The sequence below is a fragment of the Fringilla coelebs genome (assembly GCF_963513975.1).
Source record: "Fringilla coelebs genome assembly, chromosome: 1".
Classification (NCBI taxonomy): Eukaryota; Metazoa; Chordata; class Aves; order Passeriformes; family Fringillidae; genus Fringilla; species Fringilla coelebs.
The window spans coordinates 132,961,192-132,986,308 of NC_140028.1; the positions used below are offsets into that span (position 1 = coordinate 132,961,192).

The following is a 25,117-nucleotide window of genomic DNA, read 5'->3' on the forward strand; positions in this document are numbered from 1 at the left end:
ATGAATTAACTGTAACCTACATCAATTTGTAGGACATAGAAACTCATTCATAGGAAAAGCCATCAACTTAGATATGAAGAATCCTTGTAATTTGTGGAGATTAGATGTTTCACTTTGTCTTTGCAGTTTTGCCAGTGCTAATCTAGATAATGAATCTTTCCCGGCAGAAAAGTTTTTATAGAAAATCTTTGGTTCCTTTCATAAAACTAAGTAGTCCAAGACATTCCCTGAAGGATGGTATTTAGTGCTGAGGCATATTTTGTGTTTTGTAGATGAAGCTGTAAACATTAGATGAAGAGCAGGGAAGTTTCTGTATTATTTCTATGCCCATTCTCCTCCTTTTTGGTTAGTAATTAAAAATGCAGGTGCATTCCTTTATGCTCTCCAGTCCTGAGCTGATGTATCAGTGTTCAGATAATCTTCTACTGAGCTGCAGTATAAGGCTCAGTTTCCTTTAATGCTTTTATTTATTGTTATCCTTACTGTAACTAAGCTTTTGTGGGGGACAAATAGGGAGGGAGTCTATTTTTTCTTCTGACATTGAATCTATTTCTTCTCTATCTCTCTGTTTCTTTAGTCTTTACCAGGGACTCTTGTCTTATTCAAAAAATTTGGGAGGAAGAGTCACAATGACTTCTCTGAAATTAACTTTGGTTTAGCAATCTTTATAGCTGAAAAGAAACAGTGAAATATATCATCCAAAGTAGAAGTAAGAATGGGAATATAGAAGTTTAGTGATTATGATGACTTTTTAAATCCTTCTTGTTGAGATGTAATTCATGAAAGGAAATGCAAGACACAGCACTTGTCTGAGAAGGTGATAAATTCAGTTGTATCTGACTCTGCAAACAGTGAACCAATGCTTTGGGTATTCATATGCTATTAAACTTTATAGTTCAAATGGAAAAAAAATCCATTGATAGCAATGCTGCTTGTGTCATGTTTTGTGTGTGGCTTTTTGATGTGGTAAAACAACCCCAAAATATATTTGTTTATTAATTAAAATTAATGGTCATAAGTGAACATTAGAAAATTAAAAAGAATTAGATACAACATTGTTAATATATGAGTTTCATTAAGTATAGGGATTTTTCATACATTTAAAAATATGCAAAGAGGTAATATATCAATGTCTTTGTTAACAATTTAAATTTTTTTTTAAATTTGTATTTTGATTTACTTATACTTTATTTATCAGAGAAAGCAACCAGTGAGATGAACACTGCAGAGGACTGGGGCCTCATCTTAGACATCTGTGATAAAGTTGGACAGTCACGCACAGGGTAAGTAACTTCAGGAATTTCTTCCCCAAACGTTTTAAATTCCGTTATTTCAGTCTCATACCCCGGTGAGAGGAATGAATTTTTTATTATCTTTTACAAACTTCTACAATAGCTGAATTTAACTTAAATTGATTACAAGTAAAAGGAAAAGGTATGGGGTTTCTGCTGAAATATTTTGCAATCCTTGCTTTGGAGATACTGGCTGATGCGTTAAAATTAGGACTTGTGTAGAGCAGCTTTTCGCCAGCGTAACAGATAAAATAAATTTATATGTTTTAGCAGGATCACTGTAAACCAAGGAAGCTTCATGAAGCATTTTTCTTAGAGAATCATAATCTAAGTTGGAAGTGACCTCCAGAGGTCATCTAGTCCAACCCCCCCAGCTTCAAACAGGTCTAATTAGATCAGGTTGCTCAGGACCGTGTCGAGTCTTGAATGCCTCCAAGGTCAAAGGTTCTGCAACTTCTGTGGGCAACATGCTTCAGTATTTAACTAGTTCTACTTACGAAGTAAGGAAATAAAAAACAAATTCTGCAATCTGTTTGCAATTTTTACTGTTCCAACTTGTCTGTTGCATCTTGCCCTGTGACTGTGCAGCTCTAAGAAAGACTCTGGCTGCATCTTCTGTGTATACTCTGATTAATTGCTTGTTGAAAGCAGTAACCCCCACTTTTTGGCTGCTCTTCTCGAAGCTGAAAGCACCTCTCCTATCTTTTCCTTGTATGTGACCCCTCCCTGACCGCCCTGGCAGCTATCTATTGGACTTTGCAGTGTGTAAATTGCCTTCTTGCAGTGAGGAGCACCAAAGTGGACAAAATGCTCCAGATGCAATCTTACAAGTGCAGAATGGAGGGAAAGGGTCACTTTCCTGACCTTATTGGTTGTGCCGACCTGTAGTTCAAGCCGGGATGTGGTTGATTGTCTTAGCTGCCAGGCTGCACTGCTGACACCTCTCACCCAATAGGACCTGCAGATAATTTCCTGCTTCTCATGTGGTCAGCTCCTGGCTTCATTTAAAATGCAACACCTTACCCTTGTTCTTATTGAACTTCCAGCCTGCCCATTTCTCCAGCCTGTCCAGGTCCCTCTGAACATTATCCACGGCCTCTAGTGTACTGATATGTTCCCATCCAACTTGCTCTGGTCAGGAAGTTGCTGAGAGCACTGTTGCACCCAGCAGAAATCCCTGAAGGATACTGCCTGCTAGCTGGAATTTGCACTACAGGTGACAACTCTTTGAGCCTAGGAGACCAGTTTTCCACCTGTCTTTATTCAGCCCATATTTCACTAGCTGTGTGATAAGGACACTACAAGGGCTTCAGCTGTATGTCAAAAATGTGCTAAAACCAAGGTATAAAGCATCTGCTGCCCTCCATTGTTCTCACCATCAGACCACCAGTATCTTTGTCACAGAAAACAACAGGCTTTGTGTTTCTTCTTGTCTTCAGAAGCTATTCTTTGTCAGCAGGGCTTTGGAAAATGTACATTTTGGAGATGTGATACTAAATAAAACACATCTTAATAGGGCTGCTAATGTTTCATGTGTGATTATTTACTGAGCTCTTGCATAGAATTTATGCATGAACTTACTTTTTGGACAAGAAAAGGTAAAGTCTAATTTGAACTAGCAACTAAAAAATACAGTTTAAAGACATAATTGGAGAGTATTTATAGTGCTTTCAGTCAGTGTAGTATTAGGACTTGGAAATGTTTTAAATACACCTTTTTGAAGCATTTCTTGTAAAAATTTAGGAATGGAACAAACTCAAGAAGAAAGTTTTGCCACTGATGCACTGGAAGGCTTCTCTGAGAATGACTTGGATTGCCTTGTAGAACTGCTAGAAGCAGTATGAGATGGCAGACAGCAAAGTCCCACCTGGGACTTTTGTTCCTAAGGACAGGTTTGCAAATAATCTTATTCCTTGGGATTAGAGATGGTCTCTGGAGGAGTACATAAAAATAGCACAGCATATTGAGGCCTCTGTGCTGTTGTGTATAACTGTAGATAAGATAACAGCTGGAAAATTGTTAAGTCTTATCAGTCTTTATATGTAAAACTGCATTTCTATTCCTTGAGCACATTGATGCCAAGCTTGTAACAGTAACTATATTATTGAATGTTTCAGTATTCTATTTAATCACTGAAAGCACAGTGATTTCCACAGATGAAATTTAGTCTCACAGCAACATAGCCTGAACAGTGCTCGAATATGTGTAGATGCAAGAGACAGCAGTACAGATAAAGCTAGAGATCTTCTGGTGATATGCAGATAAATTTCTTTTAGGATTTCTGAGCTTTGTTTGTGTTGGTTTTGGTCTTTTTCTTTTGTGTATTTGTATTTTAATATTTTTCTTAATAAAATTGTTTTATAAAAGAAAAGTGGGACTTTAATAACCTTTGTAATATTTATCCTGCTTGTAATAGGCTGCCAGCTGACTTGTTGCTTAAATTCAGATTCTGTTAAAACTTGCTGAGAGTGGGTTTTCTTTGTTTTTAATGGATTATGTCCTGCAGTAGCAAGGTAAAGACAATGTTTCCCATTAAGAAGTTTAAATGAGATGTGCTTAGCTGTTTGAAATTCTCCTGCAGTTTAAGTTCCTCTGACAAGGATGCAAGTCTTCTTAACTGGGATCGGCTTTAATCTTTTAACCAATTCTGCTCCAGTACAAGCTGTTTGTTACTGTTCTTGGCAGAAGTTTAGATTACAAAAATCTCTCCTTTGTGGATTTTCTTTGTACTAGTCTATAAGCTTCATTGCATCCTGCAGAATTCTAGATGTGGATTGCCTTACACCTGAAGCCGCAGCAGCCTAGAAAAAAAACCACTTTTTCATTAAGTACCACTTCTGGTATAGCACATTGTCTGCAAACTTGTTGGTATCCAGATTAATTGTTGGAAACCTGTTATGCTACAAAGGTGTTGCATTTTCTCATACAATAAATTAGTTACAGTTCCATAATATAATTGCTACTGTTATTTTTTATGTTGTGATACTCTCCATACCGAGAATTACAAACTGCTGAAAATTTTATTTTGCTTCCTTTAATCCAAACAACTAAACCAGATTTTTAGCAAGTTAGAATTCCACTGAATCCCTCTCTTTGACTACTTTCTCGGTTTTTTGTGAATTTCAAAATCAGAGTTGCTATTAGATTTTTTTATGGAAAACACAGGGAAGACAGAAAATAAGTCAATATTTTAAACAATATGACTTGTTTACAATAGCCTATATGGAATACTACTCTGTGTAGTACAGAATTAACATTTTCTGCATGTTTCATGTATCAGGTTCTTAGATGATCTAAAATTTGTCTAATGATGAGACAACATTTTTTAAAATCTCTGAATTTCCATTAGGAGCTCATACAGCTCAGCAGTTGCATGTCACATTGCATCCTGTTTTTTGCCAATATTAGCTCAATGAGCAAGTTGCCTTTTCAGCATAGAAACATGATTAAAACAAAGGTTTTACTGTTAGAGGCAATCCTTTCTGTCTCCTGGTTTTGTACAGCACTCTTTAAATCTTGTTTATTTTAAAAATTTTTTAAATTTTTATCACATGGAGTGATGTTTGAGGCTGTACTTTGCAGGGCCAGGGGTTGGACTTCAATGATATTTGGGGGTCCCTTCCAACTCAGGATGTTCTATGATTGTATATTTGACTGGCATTTTAAATCTGACTGCAGGAAAGCTATCGATTTTTGCATAGTGTTGCTTTTCTACAATGAAAATGCTTACAAAACTGAATCTATAGTTTATCATCTCAGAATAAAATAACCTTATAAATTTGGATGGTTCATTAAATAGGATAAAGGGAAAAATTAATGGACAGGTGTGGTATATTTTAGCAAAGATGCCCCACCTTTTTCAGTGATTTCAGTGCTAGCTGGTTCCTAACTCCAACTGGGTTTGCATTTGGCTTTGAGACACTTGTACTATTTATTTCATGAGACATACCAGTCTACATTGAAACTTTCACAACTTCAGGTTTTTTCCAGAAAAGTTACTTAATTAAAAAAAAAAAGATGGCTGAAATAAATGGATTCAGTGGCTGAGAGGCTACACCAAGGGTTGAGAAAATAGAATGTTCATTGCAGTGCTCTCTGTTGGGGGTGGGTGTTGGCAAATTGTCATTGAGAAATGGTTTGTCCATATTGCTGCTTGCCTAACTTTGTCTTGATTCCTTAAGGATTAATCACTGCCTCAGGAAGCCAGTGTTTTGGTTAGCTGTTTCTTCTTTGGTTGTTTTTGTGCCTGTTCATGCAAGAGAGAACAGCAAACTTGCTTACTTGATAGTTTTCCAATGTGTCTTCCATTTTTCCCCCCTCACATTACGCAATCTCAGTAGCATTTGCATTGTAATTGAAGTGTATGTCTCACAGGCTCACCAGGAAGCTTTGTGACCAGCCTGTTTCTGAAGGAGCAAGGAGGAAAGCTGAGTCCCACAGAGTTACTTAGACTGTAAATGAACAATAAATTCCTGAACATATCTGAAATGTTTTGTGCAGAATAGTATTTTAGATTGCAAATGCTGCTAATTGTGTCCTTGTTAAATAAAATATAATCAGAATTTTTTCTACTTTCTAAAACTAAACCTGAAATGCATTGTATTTTCTATATGAATTGGTTTATGATACCATATGATAACACGTATGATACATAGCTTCTATTATATCTTGCCATATTTTCACCCTACTTATTTGTTATTACTACTCATTGTGGTGCCTCTGAAATTATCATAATTGGAGCGGAGCTGTGGCTGAACATTTGTATTGTACAATTTGGAGAGATGTCTAATAAGTGCACAGAATTCTACACTCAAAGTTCTAGCTTCCCTCTGGTTTCTGCATAGTGCTTCTCATAATTTACACACCAAATTGTACAATGAATTAATTAGAAGTAAAAATAAGAATTACAGGCCTTTCTAGAATAGGTCTTCTTACTCTGTGTGACTAAAGATTGGTACACCTGGATTGTTTTGTTTATCTACATGTAATCCAAAGATCTCTTATTTTAAACATTTGAGTATTTAAAAAACATTTAACACTCAACCATTGATAATTTCTTTTAAATATATGAACAAGTAGATTGTATTTGAGACATGTGGATGATCATTTGGCTTTGAGGCTTTCTTATTACTTTTAATCAGACTTTGGATTCCTTTGTAAAAAACATCATAGGCTAATGATCCTGTTCCTGAACTGCTAAGCTCTTGATCCTGCACCCTGCCTTAGAAATACTGGCTTCACAGTGGGCAAGCACTTTTTTGAGCTTGCAATCATATCACATTGTTAATCCTTCTCATAAACCAATGGTTAAAGAAAGCAGTTATTTCTAACAATTTTAGCCTGTATTCTTTCTCAATTGACATGGACATGTGAGAAATCTTGGATAATTAATAGATAAAAGGTAGTACTTGCCTTAAAGCCATCATCTGTAATAATTGGTATATGAAGGTATACACTGAATGATATATACTTGTGCTGTGTGACAGCACTTTCTATAATTAGTGCCACTAAATATGAGGTGGACATTTCTGTAAAATGTGGACACTGCCAAATATAGTATAGCCTAGCAGTAGTGTAACTTATACCTGAGTTTCATGTTAGTTTTTGGATATCAGTTCAACAGAAAAATACTTTTGCTTCCAAAGACAACCATGCTATAAATGTGTAAACTCCGTAAGTGTGTAAAATCTCTTAGTTTAAATTTATCTTCTCTTTTCCTCCTTCTCTACTTACCCTCTTCCAGGGTTATCTTTCCAAGGCTATTCAACAGATAATGATTGTATGCCCTTTTTAATTCCTACCTCTGCCTGGCTCAGCTTTCCTCTACTTTATAGATGGAACAAAGTATCAGAAAGTCACATAGATTTTAATATGCTATAGTTTCTGAAGTCCCCTTTCAAATTCTTTGTTGAAGTTGCTTTTCATATTATTTCTATCTACCACAACATAGGTAAGACTTGAATTTTGTATTTAATTGTTTTGAAACTTTGATGTAGATTGTCTAACAGGTTTTTTTAATAAATTATTGGTTCATTACGTGTCTTCTTTATAAATGTTTTTCTGTAGATTAAAAGAGACTCTGAGGAATTTGGTGGCAATTAAAAAAAAAAGTAGCAAAAGGATGTTGATAAATCAGTATGTAAGGAAATGTTCTTACACATATATGTGAAATATAGAGGAGTAGGTGCATGGACTACAGAGCATTCCAGTTCTCTAATTGTAAGGGATTTGATGCATTTCTGGAGTATTTATAGTAATTCGCTCGAAGTACAAGACGTAATAAAAATTACTGAGAAGTTTTGATACCTACTGATACAAATGGCTATAACTGTTTATGGTGTTTAATTTATTTTTAAATGTTCTTGTTTTGAATTATAAGCTACTAAATAATTTACTCACAGTGTTCAGGAGATCTTGCTATCTGTTAATGTTGTCAGCATTGTCACGTGTGCAGTAGGAAATATTCATTCCGTTCCATATTTTTAAGGCTATCTTGTGTTTTTTAGGCCTAAAGACTGCCTCCGCTCTATTATGAAGAGAGTGAACCATAAAGATCCACACGTCGCTATGCAAGCATTAACAGTAGGTTCTTTTTAATGTAGTTCATTTTTTTCCTGAAAAGTTATATTGCAAAAAAATTTCTAAGTTTTAATCTTTCTTTCATTAGCTTCTAGGAGCATGTGTATCAAACTGTGGCAAAATCTTTCATTTAGAAGTCTGTTCAAGAGATTTTGCCAGTGAAGTAAGCAATGTGTTGAATAAGGTAATGTATTGCATTGACTTTTATGTTTCACCTGTAAGTGAAATTAGATAGAGAATTGGGGTAATCTGAAAGTGGAATGGAATCTACTTTTAGAGGACTGGAAAGACAGGGGAGGGGAAGGAGAGAAGATTACTGTAAAGACTGTGGCTCTCAGAACTTCCTGAATGCCACTTTATACTAGTTAACATAGATATTCCATTTGGGGGAGGTGTGGTGTGTTAATTTATAAATAAGCTACTATATTTTCACTTTAAATAACATCAGTAAAACATTAAATACAAATATGATGAAATGGAGATAAAACAGGGAGTTCTACATAATCTTATTTTACTTTATTTTGGGCCTAGCACATACTGTACTGGCACAAACACAATGCTGGTATATTATTCTCCCTTTCTAATAAAGACTGAGTCCTAAACTTGACTACAAAGTAAGGTATCTATATGTTTTATATTGACAGTAACATGCAATTACTTGAAATTAAGATCAGATTCTTACATTATTTAACTAGTTTCTACTGTCCATGCAGGGTCATCCAAAAGTTTGTGAAAAGCTGAAAGCCCTTATGGTGGAATGGACTGATGAATTCAAGAATGACCCACAGCTTAGTTTAATATCCGCTATGATAAAAAATCTTAAGGAGCAAGGAGTTACTTTCCCAGCTATTGGCTCACAGGTATATTAAATTTTTGTGGTTGCTCTCAAAGTGTGTCACAAATTCTTTTTATCCTCAGCTCTGTACTTTACAGTTTGTAGTCTTGAATTCTAGAATGTTTGGCAAGCTGAATGAAAGCTACCTTGTCTGAATAAAACTTTTCTTTGAGGAGTGAAATGCTCTAAATTATTTTAGATTTTTATATAGCAGATGGATAAAAACCAAAATGGTGAACTTAATGCACTGTCAGTTTTTTCTTGGATTCATTTTTACATCTTTTACTTTTTTACTTTTGGCTAGGCTGCTGAACAGGCAAAAGCAAGTCCAGCTCTAGTTGCCAAAGATCCTGGTACAGTAGCCACCAAAAAGGAAGAGGAGGATTTAGCTAAAGGTGAGTGCATTTATTTGCTGACATGATGCATATTGATTTATTTAAATGAGCAGTAGCCAATATGGATGTGTTACTAATGGTTTCTTCAATAGTCAACCCACCAAAGTCTACTTTTAAAGAGATCTGTCTCAAAAGCATATCTCCATGAGTTTCAGAATGTTTGTGTCCTTGCTGCCCCTTCTTAAATATGATCTATTTTTTTCTGCAAAATGGAGCTAAGTTTAATATGAGTGAAACTTCTCTGCTCAGTCAACTTAATTGAAAATGATCCAGAAATGTGAAATTATTTAAGGAATGATTGGGAGGAAAATAAAGGAAGGAGCAAATTTTTGCTTGTTTAAGCAAATATCATTTTGTTAATTATGAACTAAGGAGGGACTTTACAGTGAAGGTGACCAAGGACTAGCACAGGTGTCCCAGGGATGTCATGGTGTCTTTATTCTTGGAGATATTAAAATGTTGTCACTGGCAGTCAGCTGTGGTGACCCTGAATGAACAGGGGATTGGACCAGATGACTTCCAGAGGTGCCTTCCAACCTCAGCCAATCTGTGTAAATCTGATTCTGTGAATCCAGGCTAAGGGCTTCTGTCTAACAGAGAACCAGTGTGCACTGGAACAGATTATCTTTTTAATGTTTCAAGCAATCTGGAAAAGTTTAACATGGTGAAATGTAAAATAAGAATGTAAATATTTTACATCAGTTCAAGGCTGTAACAATAATATAATAAAAATGAGATGACTTTTTGGAGTTATTCTCTTTGTTCTTAAATGCTATTTATTCATCCTGTCCATGTTGGAAGCCTCAGCAAATCCATAGGTAGAATTTTGCTTTCTTTGTTATTTGCCATTAATTCTAAGAGAAGGACATAAAGTCATTAAAATGCAACAGGAATAGAATTATACTAAAGGTTTTCACAGAATTAAATTTTCATATCCATCAACCCATTTTTATAGGGAATTTTCATCTGAGTAATGCTTCTTTTGTAGCTATTGAGCTGTCACTAAAAGAACAAAGGCAACAGCAGACAACACTTTCCAGTTTGTATCCCAGCACCTCAAGCCTTTTAACAAACCACAAGCATGAGGGCCGAAAGGTTCGTGCAATCTACGATTTTGAGGCTGCTGAAGATAATGAACTAACTTTTAAAGCTGGAGAACTTATAACTATACTTGATGACAGGTAAGTTATATAGAAAGCCTCCTAGAATTATGTTAAACTGTAAAAATTAATTAGAAATAATTATATTTTCTATGTAGAAGCATACCTTGAAATACAATACATGGAAACATATTTTTGTATTAATACTTTATTTTGTTATCTTCTCAATTTTTTTACAAATAAATGTATTTGCATAAAAATTCCTGTGTAGAGATTTCTGCATATATGCAAGTTATATTTATGTGCTAGTAATATAAAAGCCTTTTCTGTGCAATTCCTAGGAAAGTTCCATGTGAATATGGGATTTCTGATGCATGGGGGCTTTACTATTTTTTTTTTTTTTAATCTTCAGTGATCCAAATTGGTGGAAAGGTGAAACTCATCAGGGTATAGGATTGTTTCCATCTAATTTTGTAACAGCTGATCTTTCTGCTGAGCCTGAAATGAGTAAGTAACATTATATTTATATATATATATATATATATATGTTTAACTCTGCCATGGCTCATGGGTGATTTTCTTCCCCTTATGATGGAGTTCAGTTGCAAGTTAATGTGATAATTGAAGCAAAACTGAGGAGCCCTTGCTATGCTATCGCAAACAACAGTCAGACCAAGGTTGCCCAAACTATCTTCTGCTGAAAAATGCTGCTGTCTGCTGCTGCCTTTGTCAGCAGCTTCTTTGAGACTTGTGAAATCACTTCATGAAATCACTTTGTTGACACCTAATAAACATGGGCAGCAGCAGCTTTTTTTCAGAATTGCCTTTTTGTCCAGTTGCAATGGCGTATATCTAGTTGAGACGAAACTGAAGGCCTCATGGCAGATAGGGCTTGGAGACAGATTACCAGTCTTCAAATAGTTCAAGAAACCTACCTACTGTAGGTATGTACATGTGCATAGTGGACAGAGGGTTTTCTACATGCAGCTTGTTTATATCCATCCAATCTGCTTTAAATATTTAATAAAATTATTAAATATTAGATAAGCCTTCAAGATTCTAGAACTGATTTCTGTAAATCTCATGGGTTTGCAAGATTAATCTTCTGTGCTCTCAATTTGAGGGTGCTAGAAGTATGAGCAGGTCAGCAGAATTACATGCTGTCCCAGTCATTTGTGCTATGCTAAGACTAGCTAATTAGAGTCATATTTGGCTTTTTTGCTAAATAAAGAGCTTTTTCGTGCTAGTCTCCACTACAGAATAATGAGATGCTTTGCATATAAGATTTGGTGAAGAAGGAATAGAGAATCTTGAGACCTTTCAGTTGTGGACTTCGCTTTGGAGAAAAGAAGGCTCAGTTTGTCAGAGATGATTTTATCAGTTTTATCTTAAACTTGACTTGTTAGTCCTATTGTTTCCAATCACTCTTTCTGAGTTTTTTATCCTGATGACCTTTTAATATACGTTATGTGTAGGGAGACTATGATAAAGCCATTTGCTTGCTAAAACACATGTCTGCTGAGCTTGTGTGAAATTATCTCTTTTTTTATAATGTGATTTACAGATAAGAAAATTTTTTAGGTCTGTGGCTTTCAAATGTCAATAAAATACTAATTTTTTAAATTTTCACTGTAGATCTTTCAAATGCAAGGAACCTATAACCTATACTAGTTGTATAATATTTATGTCACTGTTTATTTTTTCTTTTGTAAAATTAAATCTGGCTGTTTATCTTACAGTGAAAGCTGAGAAGAAAACAGTGCAGTTCAGTGATGAAGTTCAAGTAGAGACAATAGAACCTGAACCAGAACCCGTTTATATTGATGAAGTAAGCATGGCAAAAATACTGATTGGTATAAAATGCACTGCTGGGACCTTTAAATATGTGATGTTTAACCCTTTCATCTCGTTTTTCAAAAATATGATAAAAAGAGCATGGAAAGAGGTTTCTTTCAAGTAATAAATAAAATCTTCAGTATTCTCTTTTGTTTAAGGGTCTTGAAGTTCTTAAGAATTTCTGAAACTGAATTTGGAACTGTATTCCATTTAGGGCCCTACTTGAGGGTTGTACATCTGTTTACCTCCAAGCTAGAATCTTAGTGCTGAGTGGTACATCTACTTTCAAATTTTGCTTAAAGTACTTCAGGATACCATAGAGATACCCATCCTGACTGTTCACTTAGATTCATTTCCAGTGTAACCACCACTGTCTACCCTCAGACTGAAAGATCTCTTTCTGTCCCTGAAAAGTCCAAAATTCTGTTCCTCTGTAAGTAATATTTAGATAATATTGCAAGATATTGTAGATAAGATTGTAAGATATTTACAATCTCACCACAGTGATCGTGTAGGGTTTCCAGGAACATTCAATCCAGGAAGTTTTTCCCCATTTTTTTTTTACCTCAACCTGGGTTCTGTCATTGTTTTTTGAAATGAGAAATCAGTTACTGCCTTCTTCAAGTCCTATTTAAATCCCACCTCAAAAACTCTTCTTCCCAGGAGATACTAGTTTGTAACCTGCTGAAATAGATTATCTGAGGCCTGCCTTGAGCTTTCAGCCTTCCAGCTTTTGTTTTCTGTGAGTCCATTGTTGATTTTTGTTTCAGTGCCTTCTTTTGTTTTTAAATAGGCCACAGTATCATTTTTAAGGAAGTAGTTAATTTGACTTTTCCAAACCTTTCCATGGTTTAAGGAGGGCAAAGCATGATTTTCTTTCATACAACCTATATAACTCAATGTGAAAAAGGCTCTTTGATAGTGCTCAGCTAATAAATGATTAAAAATAATTTGCATGTAATGTTTTTGGTACTTTACCCAATATAATTCAGTCCGACACATATTTTTCAAAGACTTTATGCCTGTTTGTTTTCTAACCTTTGATGTTTTTCTACAAAAGGGTTGTATTTAAACTCCTTACTTAAGCTTGACTTATCTTGGGATTTACTTCAGAATGCTTCCAAACATCTTAAAACAGCACTTCATTACATTGGTAATGACATGGCTCATGTACTGAATAGGCCTCATGCACTTAAAATTGCTTTTCAGTGAATTTGAAGTACTTTCTCAATGTATTCTGTCAAAACATTTCTACTAATCCCACTAGGTGGTGGTATTACATATGTAATATCTAGGCTGGAAAAATAGGAACTGCTCAGAAAATAATACATAGTTAGAAGGACTTTTAGAAATAAAGGAGTATTCTGCACATTCCACTTGTTACCACTATTTTTTCTCATTTAGCATTTCCTTGTTCAAGTAAAGTAGCGTGTATAACTTGCATTTTCCTAAAGTTAGTCTAGTTGATTCTCAAGTGCCAAGAGATCAAAATGGCTGTTGTGAACAGCTGCTTTAATTTACCATCCTGAAAGTGCTGACTCCCATGCTGCCACATTTGCCCTAATAATACAATTTGTGTTCCAGGATAAAATGGACCAACTCTTGCAGATGCTACAAAGTGCTGATCCATCTGATGACCAGCCAGACCTCCCAGAACTGCTTCATCTTGAGGGTAACAAAAAAGAATGAGTTTTTTCATTGTTGTTTTCCTCACTGGTAATTTTCTGTATCAACACAAATTTAAATTAAGCTGAAACTACTTCAGCTTTGTGTATATGTGAGAAGCATGCCTGAGAAAAATGCCTGAGCCAGAACTATCTTCTCACTTCTTGTTTCCCACATCTATGAGACCAAAGTGAAAAATGTTAACTTAAAACAAATCTTCTTTTCTCTAAATAAAACTGTTTCCTAAATTTTTTTCCCTTTTCAAGGTACATAAATACTTAATTTGGTCATATTTATTCATCATTTTTTTTCTTCACAGAGTAGCACAGCATGAGTGGCAAAAGGAGTGTCGGGAAGATTCCATGAGAGGAAGCAGAAATACTAGGGAGATTTAGAATAGACCTGTGGGTGTCCAACATGCTTTTCACTTCTATGTGTATTTCTGGAGGAGTTGAATATTTACAAATAACTCATAGAGTGCTACAAATTATCCTACTCTTTGAGTCATTGTTTGGACTACCTCTTCATAGAGACATTATAGATCATTTTACCTAGGCTGATGCACCAAAATTTTTGAAATGGAATTTGCAAAAGGAAGAAAAGAGAATTCCCGATTACGAGACAGAACATAGGCTTAAACTGACAATTCAGATGACACCAAACTTTGTCAAGAAAATGGCAGTTTCTACATTTATCTAGAAGTTAATAATTAAAAAAAGCATAGGTTTGTAAACTTTTAGATATCTCCCATCTTTCCACAACCATCTGCTTCATCATGTCTGTAAATGAATCCTCTTTTAGAAACTCACGTCAGCAATGTCTGCAAATATTCTAGTTCCACTGAATCTAAAGAGAGGTAAAAAGAAACATGACTGGTTTTATTCTTTCAAGTCCAAAATATAGCTATAGAGGCTGTTGTCTAAGAAGCAGATTGCCTGTATCTGATCCAGGACAGAGGCAGAGAAATTAAAGCATGGAAAGAGATGTCATATATGTTTGTCAACCAGCCTACAGATATGACTTACTTTAGGAGTTGCTTCAAAATGCATTTTGAGATTGTTGAAGCAATGCTGAATTTTATATTGAACCATGGGACTGCTCCTAGAATCTGCAGGCAGTAGTATGGTCAGATGATTACTCCTCAGCTACCTGCAACAGCACTTGCCAAACATATGGCTACATCTAGTTCTACAATGCTAATTCAAGATTACTTGCTCTACACTTACTTAGGCTTTGGTGAGCTACTGTTTTTGGCATAGGTTCTGAAAATTTTGCTATAGATGTGTTTTGAGTCCTTGGTTTCTACCAGTGGTGGCAGATGCTGATCAAAGACATTTGTGGCTGGACATCTGGATGGCAGAAGAAAATGAAGTGGTTTTCTGTCAAATATTGATCAGCATCTCCCACCACTGGTAGGAACAAAGGACTCAAAACACATCTATAGCAAAAATTTGACAGAAAAACCACTTCATTTTCTTCTGCCATCCACATGTCCAGTCACAAATGTCTTTGAACTGGAGAGCTCATCCTAATGTGTTCAGGAGCCTAGAGTTTGTGGTTGGCAGCAGTGCAATCATCATGTTAACAGACATATAAATAATCCTTGCCATGCTTTTTGCCACACTTTGTGCTATACATAAAAGCAGGCAGAACCTTGACAGCTTTTACATCTTTTCCCAGCATTTCTGCCAATGTATTACTGATCCCAGGTTCAAAGAAGCAGATGGGTACCTCTCATACAACTCCTCTTTCACCTGGAGTTGCCTTCAAGGAACTCAGTAGTGATGTCCTTTCACTTGTCATGGCTCAGATGTTTTCAGGGCCTTCTGCATTTCTAATATCCTAAATTTGTCTTTCAGCCTCTGTGTCTGTTTATTTTACATTTGACAAACTCTGCTGTTCTGCTAATTAGCTATGGTTTGCTTGGCAGGTAGTTGAGCTCCATGTCCTTGTGCAGAAAGGAGGCATGGGGTGCATTTTTGTTAATTTTAATGCTTTTTCATTCTGATTCTGGTAAGATTTGGTGTTGTTTTTTGCACAAGTCACTGGTTTGAAAGAGCCCCTTCCCCCAGTTAGAATTCTAGTGAGACTAATGTGCTATTAGTGTCTTTGATGTGCAGATGATTGAATCATTGCAACCAGTTTTCTGCTTCATTGTTTTCATAGTCTTCTTGTGGTAAAGTTGGATGAGCACATGATCTAGGTTGCAGTGCCAAATCTTCCTTTAAGAAGAGATTTCAATTCATGTAAACCTTTTATGCAAAGTAGTTTCAGTTTTATACTTTCTGGATGTTAAATGTGTTTTATTTTATTTTAAAATATATTTTTTAAATTGTACCAGTACTGAAGACTTTAGCTGGGTCTCATTCTTGAGTTCATAACGTTACCTCTGTTATTAAAAATTTTTTGACATACAGATTATAGTAATGAATTAAAACAAAATTGGACTAGCATCTATTTCTATCTAATTTTTTTATTGCTTTCTGAATTTGCAGTATGGAAATGTTTATTACTCTGATATATTTTAATGTCTTTCTATTTTAGCAATGTGCCACCAGATGGGACCTCTCATAGATGAAAAATTGGAGGATATAGACAGGTAAAAAGAAATGTCCTGTGCTTTTACTGAAATAAAAATTCATTCTTAGAAACCAGAGTTGTTACTTGATAATATCTTAATTTCTGTGAATACTGGCAAAGAAATTATGTGTATTTATTAGTAGTGTCTCTGAGAAGAGGTCTAAAGATCTTTTTTCCCATAATCACATAATAATTTATAGTGTTGTACCATTTGACTTTCTGGCATTTGTCAAGCATCACTTCACAGTAAATAAAAGTCTCTTAACACACTTAATGAAATTACTCTGTGTTGTCTGTCCTATAATAAAGTTATCTAAATTGTAAAATAAACTGTATTATAACTGTAATATATATTTTCTAGGAAACATTCAGAACTCTCAGAGCTCAATGTTAAAGCAATGGAGGCTCTTTCTTTGTATAACAAATTGATGAATGAGGACCCAATGTATTCCATGTATGCAAAACTACAAAACCAGCAGTATTACATGCAGTCATCTGGTGTTTCTGGCTCTCAGGTATGGATGTAACCTTTAATAGCCATTGGTCTTATCAAGTTCACACTGACTGAGCTGTGTTTTCTCTTAGTTTGTTTGCACAGTATGTAAAAAAATAAAAATAAAAGTGTTTGTTTTCAGCTACAAGCTTTGGATGCTCTTCTTTTATGGGTTCAAATGCTTTTAGTGTTTTTATGTTCATATCCTTTTGATCAATGAAAAAGCCCTTCCTGGGCTTTAAATTGCATAAAATTAAAAAAAACTGCCAGGGCATTGCATAGTGGGTCAAAGAAAATAAGCAGCCAAAGGAGTACAATTTATCTCTATCTACTCATAGATAATTCAACATGAAAATGGTGTTATGAAAGCATTGCCATTTTTAACTTTAGAAATTTAAATGCTAAATACTCTTCACTGATATTTAGGAAAAAAAGGAAACAAAAATATTTGAGAAGTCTTTAGGTTCTAAAGTCAGATATTAAATAGCAAATTTTCTTGTATTTTATTTCTAATACTGCTTTATTTAACTTCCTAGGTTTATCCAGGGCAAACTCAAGGTAATGCATATTTGGTGGCAGGGAGTGCACAGATGGGCCACATTCAAGGTTACAATCTTCCTCCAGAACAGCTCCCTTCTCTCAGCCAAGGCACAGTTACACCATCTGCCAGCTCAGTAATTCCTGGTCAGCCTGCACAGACGTCTTACACAAAGTAATTTTTAATATTTTTCTATTCAAGTTTAAATCAATTTAAACAGAGACTCTTTTTTTAATTACAGAAGTATAATCATAAACACAACTGAATGATACTTTAGTGCAATCATTTTCAGAGTGCTTTTTATTGGTGTCATGTATTTGGTAAAAATTCCTGACAAACTTCTTAAGATTTTTATTGTTTTTTAAATTTTATATAGTTTTAAATTTTCTGTGTACAAAATATGTAATTGATATAGCTTTATACTTTTTATATAAAACTTAGAGAAAAATTGTACAGACATGATTTAGTAGTATTAGTAATAACTTTTTATATAGTTTTAATAATGAAGATTATATGCTACTCTTGCTGGCTCTGCATAAATTCTGAGAGTGTAAATTCTACTGTTCCTTTGTCAAATATCTTACCACAGAAGAATAGGTAGAATTCTGCTCATTTTGGGAAAGTAAATGGGCTATGAATACTGACTAAAGCTTGTACAGCTTGCCCAAATAAGAAAGCTAAAAGAGGCTTTTTACATTGGCTGGATGGCCAAAGATGCTAAGTTTTGGTTGTTACCTATATTGTGGAAAGGTTTGTGGGTTTTTGTTAATTGGTTTTTGTTTGTTTGGGTTTTTTGCTTTTGTTTACTCTCTGTGGAAAGTAATTTTATTCTAAAAAGTTGGGAGACACATCCATCTGAGTCATTAAGGTATTTGTTAGTCTTTGTCCCCAGAGGTATTTACTTGGGATAGCAAAGCATACAATGATAAAGTGAGTTTCTGCATAATCATCTGACTTGTATTGCTATTTAAAACAGTTTGTTGGGTTTTGATTTTTTTTTTATGAGCAGAATGGAAGATAGATGGTACTCCAGGTTGCACCTTAAAATAAATCAGAAATACAGATACATGGTCTAATTTTAAATCCATGGGGAGTGTCTACTTTATGTTTAAATCTGAGGAGTGTGTTTGAGTTTAATGGGAATACTCATTGGCTACAGTTTTAAATATGCAATGTGTCCAGAGTTAGAAGATTTTTGTGTGTATAAACAGAACAACTGAAGAAGCAATGAAGTTTTGTTCTGTTGTTAAATTGTTTGTTAATTCTACTTTAAATATTGTTTCTCTCATTTTTGTTGTCTTGGTTTTTTTTTTCAGTGCCATGGTTGGTTCTGTTGCTGGAAGTACCTACTCTAACCAGCCTTCAGTGTATAGTCCACCACCTGGTACTGTTGATGTTGCTGCTTATCAGAATGCTGGAACTAATATGTCCCAGGTGCCAAACTATAACTTAGCATCTACAGCTCTGCCACAGACAGCAGGCAGTCAGCAAGCACCTCCACAACAACCGCAGCCTCCACCACCTCAACAACCACAGCACAGTTACTCACAGAAGGCTCTGCTATAGGATCCAGGACTTCTGATTCCTAATCTTCTTTAACCTCTGCTGAAGGCGGTTGGCGATTCTATGAGTTCCTTCATTTAATCTCTTAAACTTTGTTTATCCTCAGCTTAATAAGAATCTCTCTTGGTGAACAAGTTCAATTTGCACTGACTTTTTAGGATTTTTTTTTTTAATTTTGCGGAAGAACTGATATATTTAGGAAATTTAATTCCTTTTAAAATGCCTAAAATTGGTACAAGATTATTTATGTATGGTTAAATTGGCTAGTTTGTGAAAACTCAACCATTGCAAACTGTTGTGGCATATATGTTATGTACATATAGTGTGTGATTGCAGTAGTGCCCATTTCGTATAACTATGGTGGTCATGTGAATATATTTAACACAATGTTTAAAAATAATTTGCTTTACTGTTTTATTTTAATCATGAACTGACAACCATTTCATAGTTTTGCCTAGTTTTAAGACAGATGCAATGTCTGTTTCCAGTGCGGGAAAACCAGTACTTCTGCATATCATGGTTACAATTACAAGCTAAGGTCTATATATGAATTTATAAACTTATCTAAGTTTCACTACTTCTTGAATTGAACACAAGTGTATCATGATTATTAGATAGCTTATCTACCAAAGTAAACTTGTTAACTAGTAAATAATTTGGGGGGATAACAGCAAATTATGATTCTGCTTCGGACATAATTACTAACTTAAAACTACTATTCAGAGGCTGCTAAATATATCATGGGACCATGAAACAGAACAGCATTTTATCATGAGAAGCATGTAATTTATTTTTCCAAGTTGTTTTTTAAAATGAGAACCAGAACTGTATTCTATGTGTGTTGGTAGAGATTACACCAAAGAAAGACAGAGGAATTGATTTGAAAGTGAAACAATGGAATTTTAAACTGGAACACACAACATGAATTACACTATTTTATTCAAGTCTTCTTAATTAGAACATGGAGAATTATGGACATGTAAATCACTTTGCTGAACAAACCTTCAGGGCTTCATTATATCTCTTGTGGCCTTGCTTAACAATTTGTTCTGTTTACTGTTCTAACACAAACACTTCTGCCTTAAATGTCTTCAATTTCCAGTTGTACCATTTGAGTTTCTTAGCCCTTCTATAATTTGAATAGTTCATGGGCATCTCATCTAAATCCACTTCTAGGTTACTTTAAATTCTCTTCTGCAGCAACATGCATTAGCGTGTTTCAAACCCTTGTGCTCCTCAGTAACTCAGCCACATGGCTTTGTAAAGCAAGGTATTTTCTTTCTGTGGATGAAGTGCTGCAAAAGAAATGTGGTAATGGAAGGCAGCATTTCAGGTGTGCTTGAGCAGAGTTTCTTGTACAAAGACTGTTGTTACTTTGTGTTAGTATTCCATCTTGTAATGTATCCTTGTTTCATCTTTTCCAGCAGCTCTAATTCAACTAGAGCAATACTGGGTGGCTTTAACATCAGATCTGGTTTTAGTCCTGTGTGTATGTCAGAAATTGTTTGTTTTCTGTACTATATTTTAGTGTGATGCTTCTGGAATTAAATGTTGCAATTGTACACTATACTATAAAATGAACTCTGTTGTCCCATGTACTCCTGCATCTGTTCACAGTTACCTAACATGCCTTTGTTTCACTATTTTAATTGACATCAGTGTTTTGCCAGATACTTTCAGATGACTGCTTTGCATAACTTCTGACTGGGGTGGTTACAAAATGTGCCCATGGTTGATCTGTTCCAGTTGGGGATGTTCTAGCCAGCTGCTTGATCTAATGCTAGGATTTTCACATATTTGTTTTCTCTAAAATTTTTAAGCATCCTTGCAAACTGTCAATAATTATTTCAGTACTTGGTGTCATCACAAAAGGTTGTGGAATTTGAAAGGAACTACTAAAGAAAAAAATAATAATCTGACATACTGTGTCATGGATGACTTTTTACGGATTGAAGAAGTGATGTCTTTAGAAAGGACTTGTAGTATAATTTAGATAGTGTTTTCTGTGTGCATTAGGTATCTTATTCCAAAATCAGATAGTCAATGTGTAGAAATGTATAATTTATACACAAAAGTGAAAATAATTTTTTTATTCCATTGTTCTTAGTTCCTGATTCAAGGAGAAGCTTGAAGCATCAAGATAGTCTTTTTGATATTAACAATTGTATTCTTAGGTTTTCACATGTTGTATCACATGTTCCCTAATAAGGGCATGTAGAACTTCCCTACAGAAATGACCCAGAAAAAATACATTTTGTTAGTAATTTATCTTTGTTTTTAAAACTATTGAAGTTTTTCCCTGATTTACAGAAATGCTGGATCCTGGTTTCTCATTTGAACACTGAACCCTTATGTGCATCACAGTTTTTCTGCTCTCCAACTTGCTTATTTTGGTCATTCATCCATTTTTATGAAAATTAAAATAATCACCTTTCATGTTCATCATGACAAAAAACCCACTTGCTAAAATTCTGTGCCCCTTTAAATTCAATATAATGAAAGTTGTGAAAAAAGATAGACATTTTCTATTTTCCTTCATACTTTTATTAAAGTCACTGCTCTAAGGTATCTCCTATAGCAGGCTGGGAATTTTAGTTGACTTTGAATCAGAGTTCATTGTCTATAACTGGTGGAGTAGGTCACTATAATTTTAGGTTCCAAGTCTTAGTGTTTCTGTTGCAACCTACATTTTCCATTTCACGTGCAATTTTTGGATTAAATTGAATTTGGAGCTGTATTACTTCATGTTGATTTTTTTAAATCAGAAAATGTCTTTCTGCTTTGTTGTGCCCTGTATGCTTGATACACTGAAGTGATACCTTCTCCTACTTTGCTAGATGTCACTGCATGAATTCATACAGTCATCCTCTCATACTCTTACAGCTTCAAAATGATACTTCAGTTCACCTCCTCTCTGCTGGTTTGTTATCATGAACCTGGAGATGCCATTGCTGGTGCTTCTCTGCCATGATTTCTTCTCAGATTCCTTGTTCATGCATTGTTTTGACCAAGTTCACTTATGTTTTACCTTTTTATGGTGTTGAACACTGAAATGTTAGTGAGCAGGGGAAAGCACACGTACAGCTACTGTGTGGAAAAGCTTTTTAGCAATTAAATAAAGTGTCAGAATGTAAAATGTTTGAAAGTAAGGAATCGTTGGAAATGTTATTCATATTCCAATAGAAGACCTGATTTTTGAATGTCTTGTTTCTTTAAATGTAAATTGTCAGTTTAAGGCTAAAATGTCTTCCAGATAGTTTGTAGAACACTTTTTTACTTACCCCTTTCATTGAGGAATACAAAAATGCTAATTAACTTCAGAAGGGGCATTTCCGTGTCTTGGTGCGCATGAACTGGAGCAAACTCTGGAAAGTGCCTTCTGTGCATTTCACTTCTATGAGCAAAATTTTTTTAGCCATATGTATCATCTCAATTTATGTGGGCACAACAAAGGGGTCAAGATTTACTGTAATACCTCTCAAGAAAAATACTGGGGCACTGTGTTAAAATTTTCTTTATTGACATCATGGCAGTGTTCTCCAGAGTGTGCAGCTGCAGGAACAGTCACAATAGATTTGTCCAACTCTGTTTAGTAACTGGTTCTGTGTAGATGTGTCTGTAATGTCGTTGGCCAAAGCACATAGAGACAGCAGTAAAAAGGAGCAAAATGTAAGAACTCCTGCATGCTTCTCAAGAGGTGTGGAGCAGCATACTGCCCTCATGTCACAGTATGTTGATGTCAAAATACTGTTCATGAATTTTGAGGCAGGGAGAACTGAAATAAATTTGAACTTCGGAAAATTCTGCCAAATTGCAAATGGTTAGATGTAACAGAGAGATTTGCTTTTAATACCATATGCATATTTTGCTGATCAACTCTAGGCTGCTGCTATAGTTCTCTGATTTCCTCTAGATGGCAGGAACATCAGATTTACACTGGAGAACTGCTTAATACCTCATTCTCCAATTTTTTTCTCTAATATCACTTACTTTATTTTTCACTTGTATTTCAAAGATATCTGTGCAGTCTTTATATACAAAGGTCTTGTCTTATTCCTTCTCTGCTGGGGTTCACAGAATGAAAAAAGGCATCTCTAGTTAGAGCAGCTACTGGCACTTTGAATTACACAACTGCACCTTCCTTTGGAGAACATGTATGTATCTGTTTTGAAGAACAAGGGAGCATAATTTTTCCAGTTAAGAACTGGAAGCGATATTTTTAAAGATCAAGGTAGAATAAAAGTTACAAAAACCATTGCCAACAGCACGCAGAATCATTTTTTACTCTGTTATTCAGCATTAGTAGAGCTGATCAACTCCACACTACAGCTACTCCTTTCTGATTTTCAGCTGCAGTGAGGAATATTGACCTTCATACATACACTGTCCAACACTGTAGGAAAACATGGAGAAGGCCTTGACATTTGAACTTATTGTTTCAGTATGTAAAAAACACTACATGCATTTGAAGCCTTGTTTCTTAAATTAGGATGGTTGTGTTTAAAAACATTCCATTTGCTACTATGTAAATTGCAGATCTAAAATTCCCTTTTCATGCTGCTTCCTTGGCAAAAAGGTGGTAGCAGTTTTTGTTCTATCCTGCATGTTCTTCTGGAATCCAAATAATTTTTGTCTGTGTCATGAAAAAGAAAATCCTGCTGCAGTCTGCTTTGGTTTTAATAAAGTGTACACAGTAGCAAAGTGCATTTTTGTTTGGCTTTGTTTTGTTGCTCCCTTTGATGTTGGCATATGTATATATTTAGATATACTGCACTATTGTACAAGAATTGTTTTAGTAAATAACACTATTTGTAAAAACTGTTAATTGTTTTTGGTATGAATGCAAAATATTAAAGTTGGAGTATTTAGTTCATTATGTTGCAAAGTCAATTTATAAATTTTATGGAAGAATAATCTGAAAAGGACTTCTTTTGCTGGAAAGAGTTAGAGCTACAATAAGCAAGGTTTGTTAGAAGTACTTACATTTTCTGGTTTCAGATGGGGTGGAGGTGGGGTTTTTGTTCTGGTTGGGGAGGACTTGAAGGTTTTTTGTTCTTGATTGATGCTTACACATAAATTAAATTATCTTTTTAAACACAATCTGTCATTGATTTCCATCAGCTGACCCAGATAATTCATTGTAGACCTTATTTCAAGTATGCTGCATGTCCTCTATCTTTTGCTAAATACAGCATCAGTATTTTAAAGGGATTTTAAAGAACAAATGGAAACAACTGTGTCTGTACTGTCTGATATATATACTTGGTTACAGATGAATAAGCTGATTCTATGGTAGCTTGACAGTTCATTCAATTTCTGATGACAGCAACACAAAGTAGTGTAGAGCCTGGTTTTTGATCGATGTGAAATGTCTTGAAGATCAGGCTAAAACCTGGTTTATGAATCTTAAAGTGCTGTCAGAATTGAAGCTTAATAGACTTGACAGCTGTACGCTGTGTTCTTAAAACAATGTTAAGCATAAATTTCTTGCTTAAATTGATGTAGGCACCATGCATGGGACTTTGGGAGCAGTGAGCAGTATCAGTTTGGCCTATTCTTAGGATCTCTTCCTAAAAATGTGAGCCAAACCTGTTAGGACAATAGGTTATGTTGATTGTGGGTTAGTTCAGTAGGATAATTTGTGTCTTTCAAGAGAATATCTATTCAGTTGACAGAATTAAAAGTTCTGCAGATTGTGTAGAAATGAAACTCATTCTGTTTTGGATCAGGGAGAGGTAATTAATGTTGAGTTTGCTTTACTGCCTATCTCTTTTAGATAGAAAGCATTTTTGTTGAGATGCCTATGATAAAAATAGATTTTTAGAGTTTGTTTCATAGCATTTAAAATTTATTGTAAAATCTGTTGCCATGAACCTGGACAAGAGATAAGCATGAGTGTATTTAAGGAGCTGGAACCAGCTCTTAAACATTTGAAGAACTGGTTCATCTCTTCATAGCACTCAGTTCATATCATATTTATGAAGCTGGAGACCTTAATGAATTGTCTTATTAATCTAACTAGTTTTTGAAATCTAATTCTACCCTGTTGCAGGATAAAGATTTTTCTCTCTCACAATATTTTTAAATTTAAATTTCTAGATTTTTTTAAGTCAAGTTTTTTTTTAAGTCAAGTTTTTGTTGATACTGATTGTGATCTCTGTGAGAAATGAGAATTAAGCCATTATGAGACAACCTGTGGGAGAACTTCCACTGATTAAGGCTGATTTTTACTTTTTAAAAT

At 34.9% G+C, this 25,117-nt stretch overlaps 1 protein-coding gene across 1 annotated transcript; it reads left to right on the top strand.

Annotated features, from left to right (window-relative positions):
- The first annotated feature begins 1,151 nt into the window (after positions 1-1,151).
- On the top strand, positions 1,152-23,676 carry STAM (signal transducing adaptor molecule). Its single transcript, XM_084226989.1, has 13 exons — positions 1,152-1,283; positions 7,799-7,874; positions 7,960-8,055; positions 8,585-8,731; positions 9,011-9,101; positions 10,090-10,282; positions 10,614-10,708; positions 11,941-12,029; positions 13,622-13,709; positions 16,247-16,301; positions 16,644-16,797; positions 17,312-17,487; positions 18,630-23,676. Exons 1-13 carry the CDS (start codon positions 1,216-1,218, stop codon positions 18,877-18,879), a joined length of 1,578 nt encoding a protein of 525 aa, XP_084083115.1. The 5' UTR covers positions 1,152-1,215; the 3' UTR covers positions 18,880-23,676.
- The last annotated feature ends 1,441 nt before the right edge of the window (positions 23,677-25,117 follow it).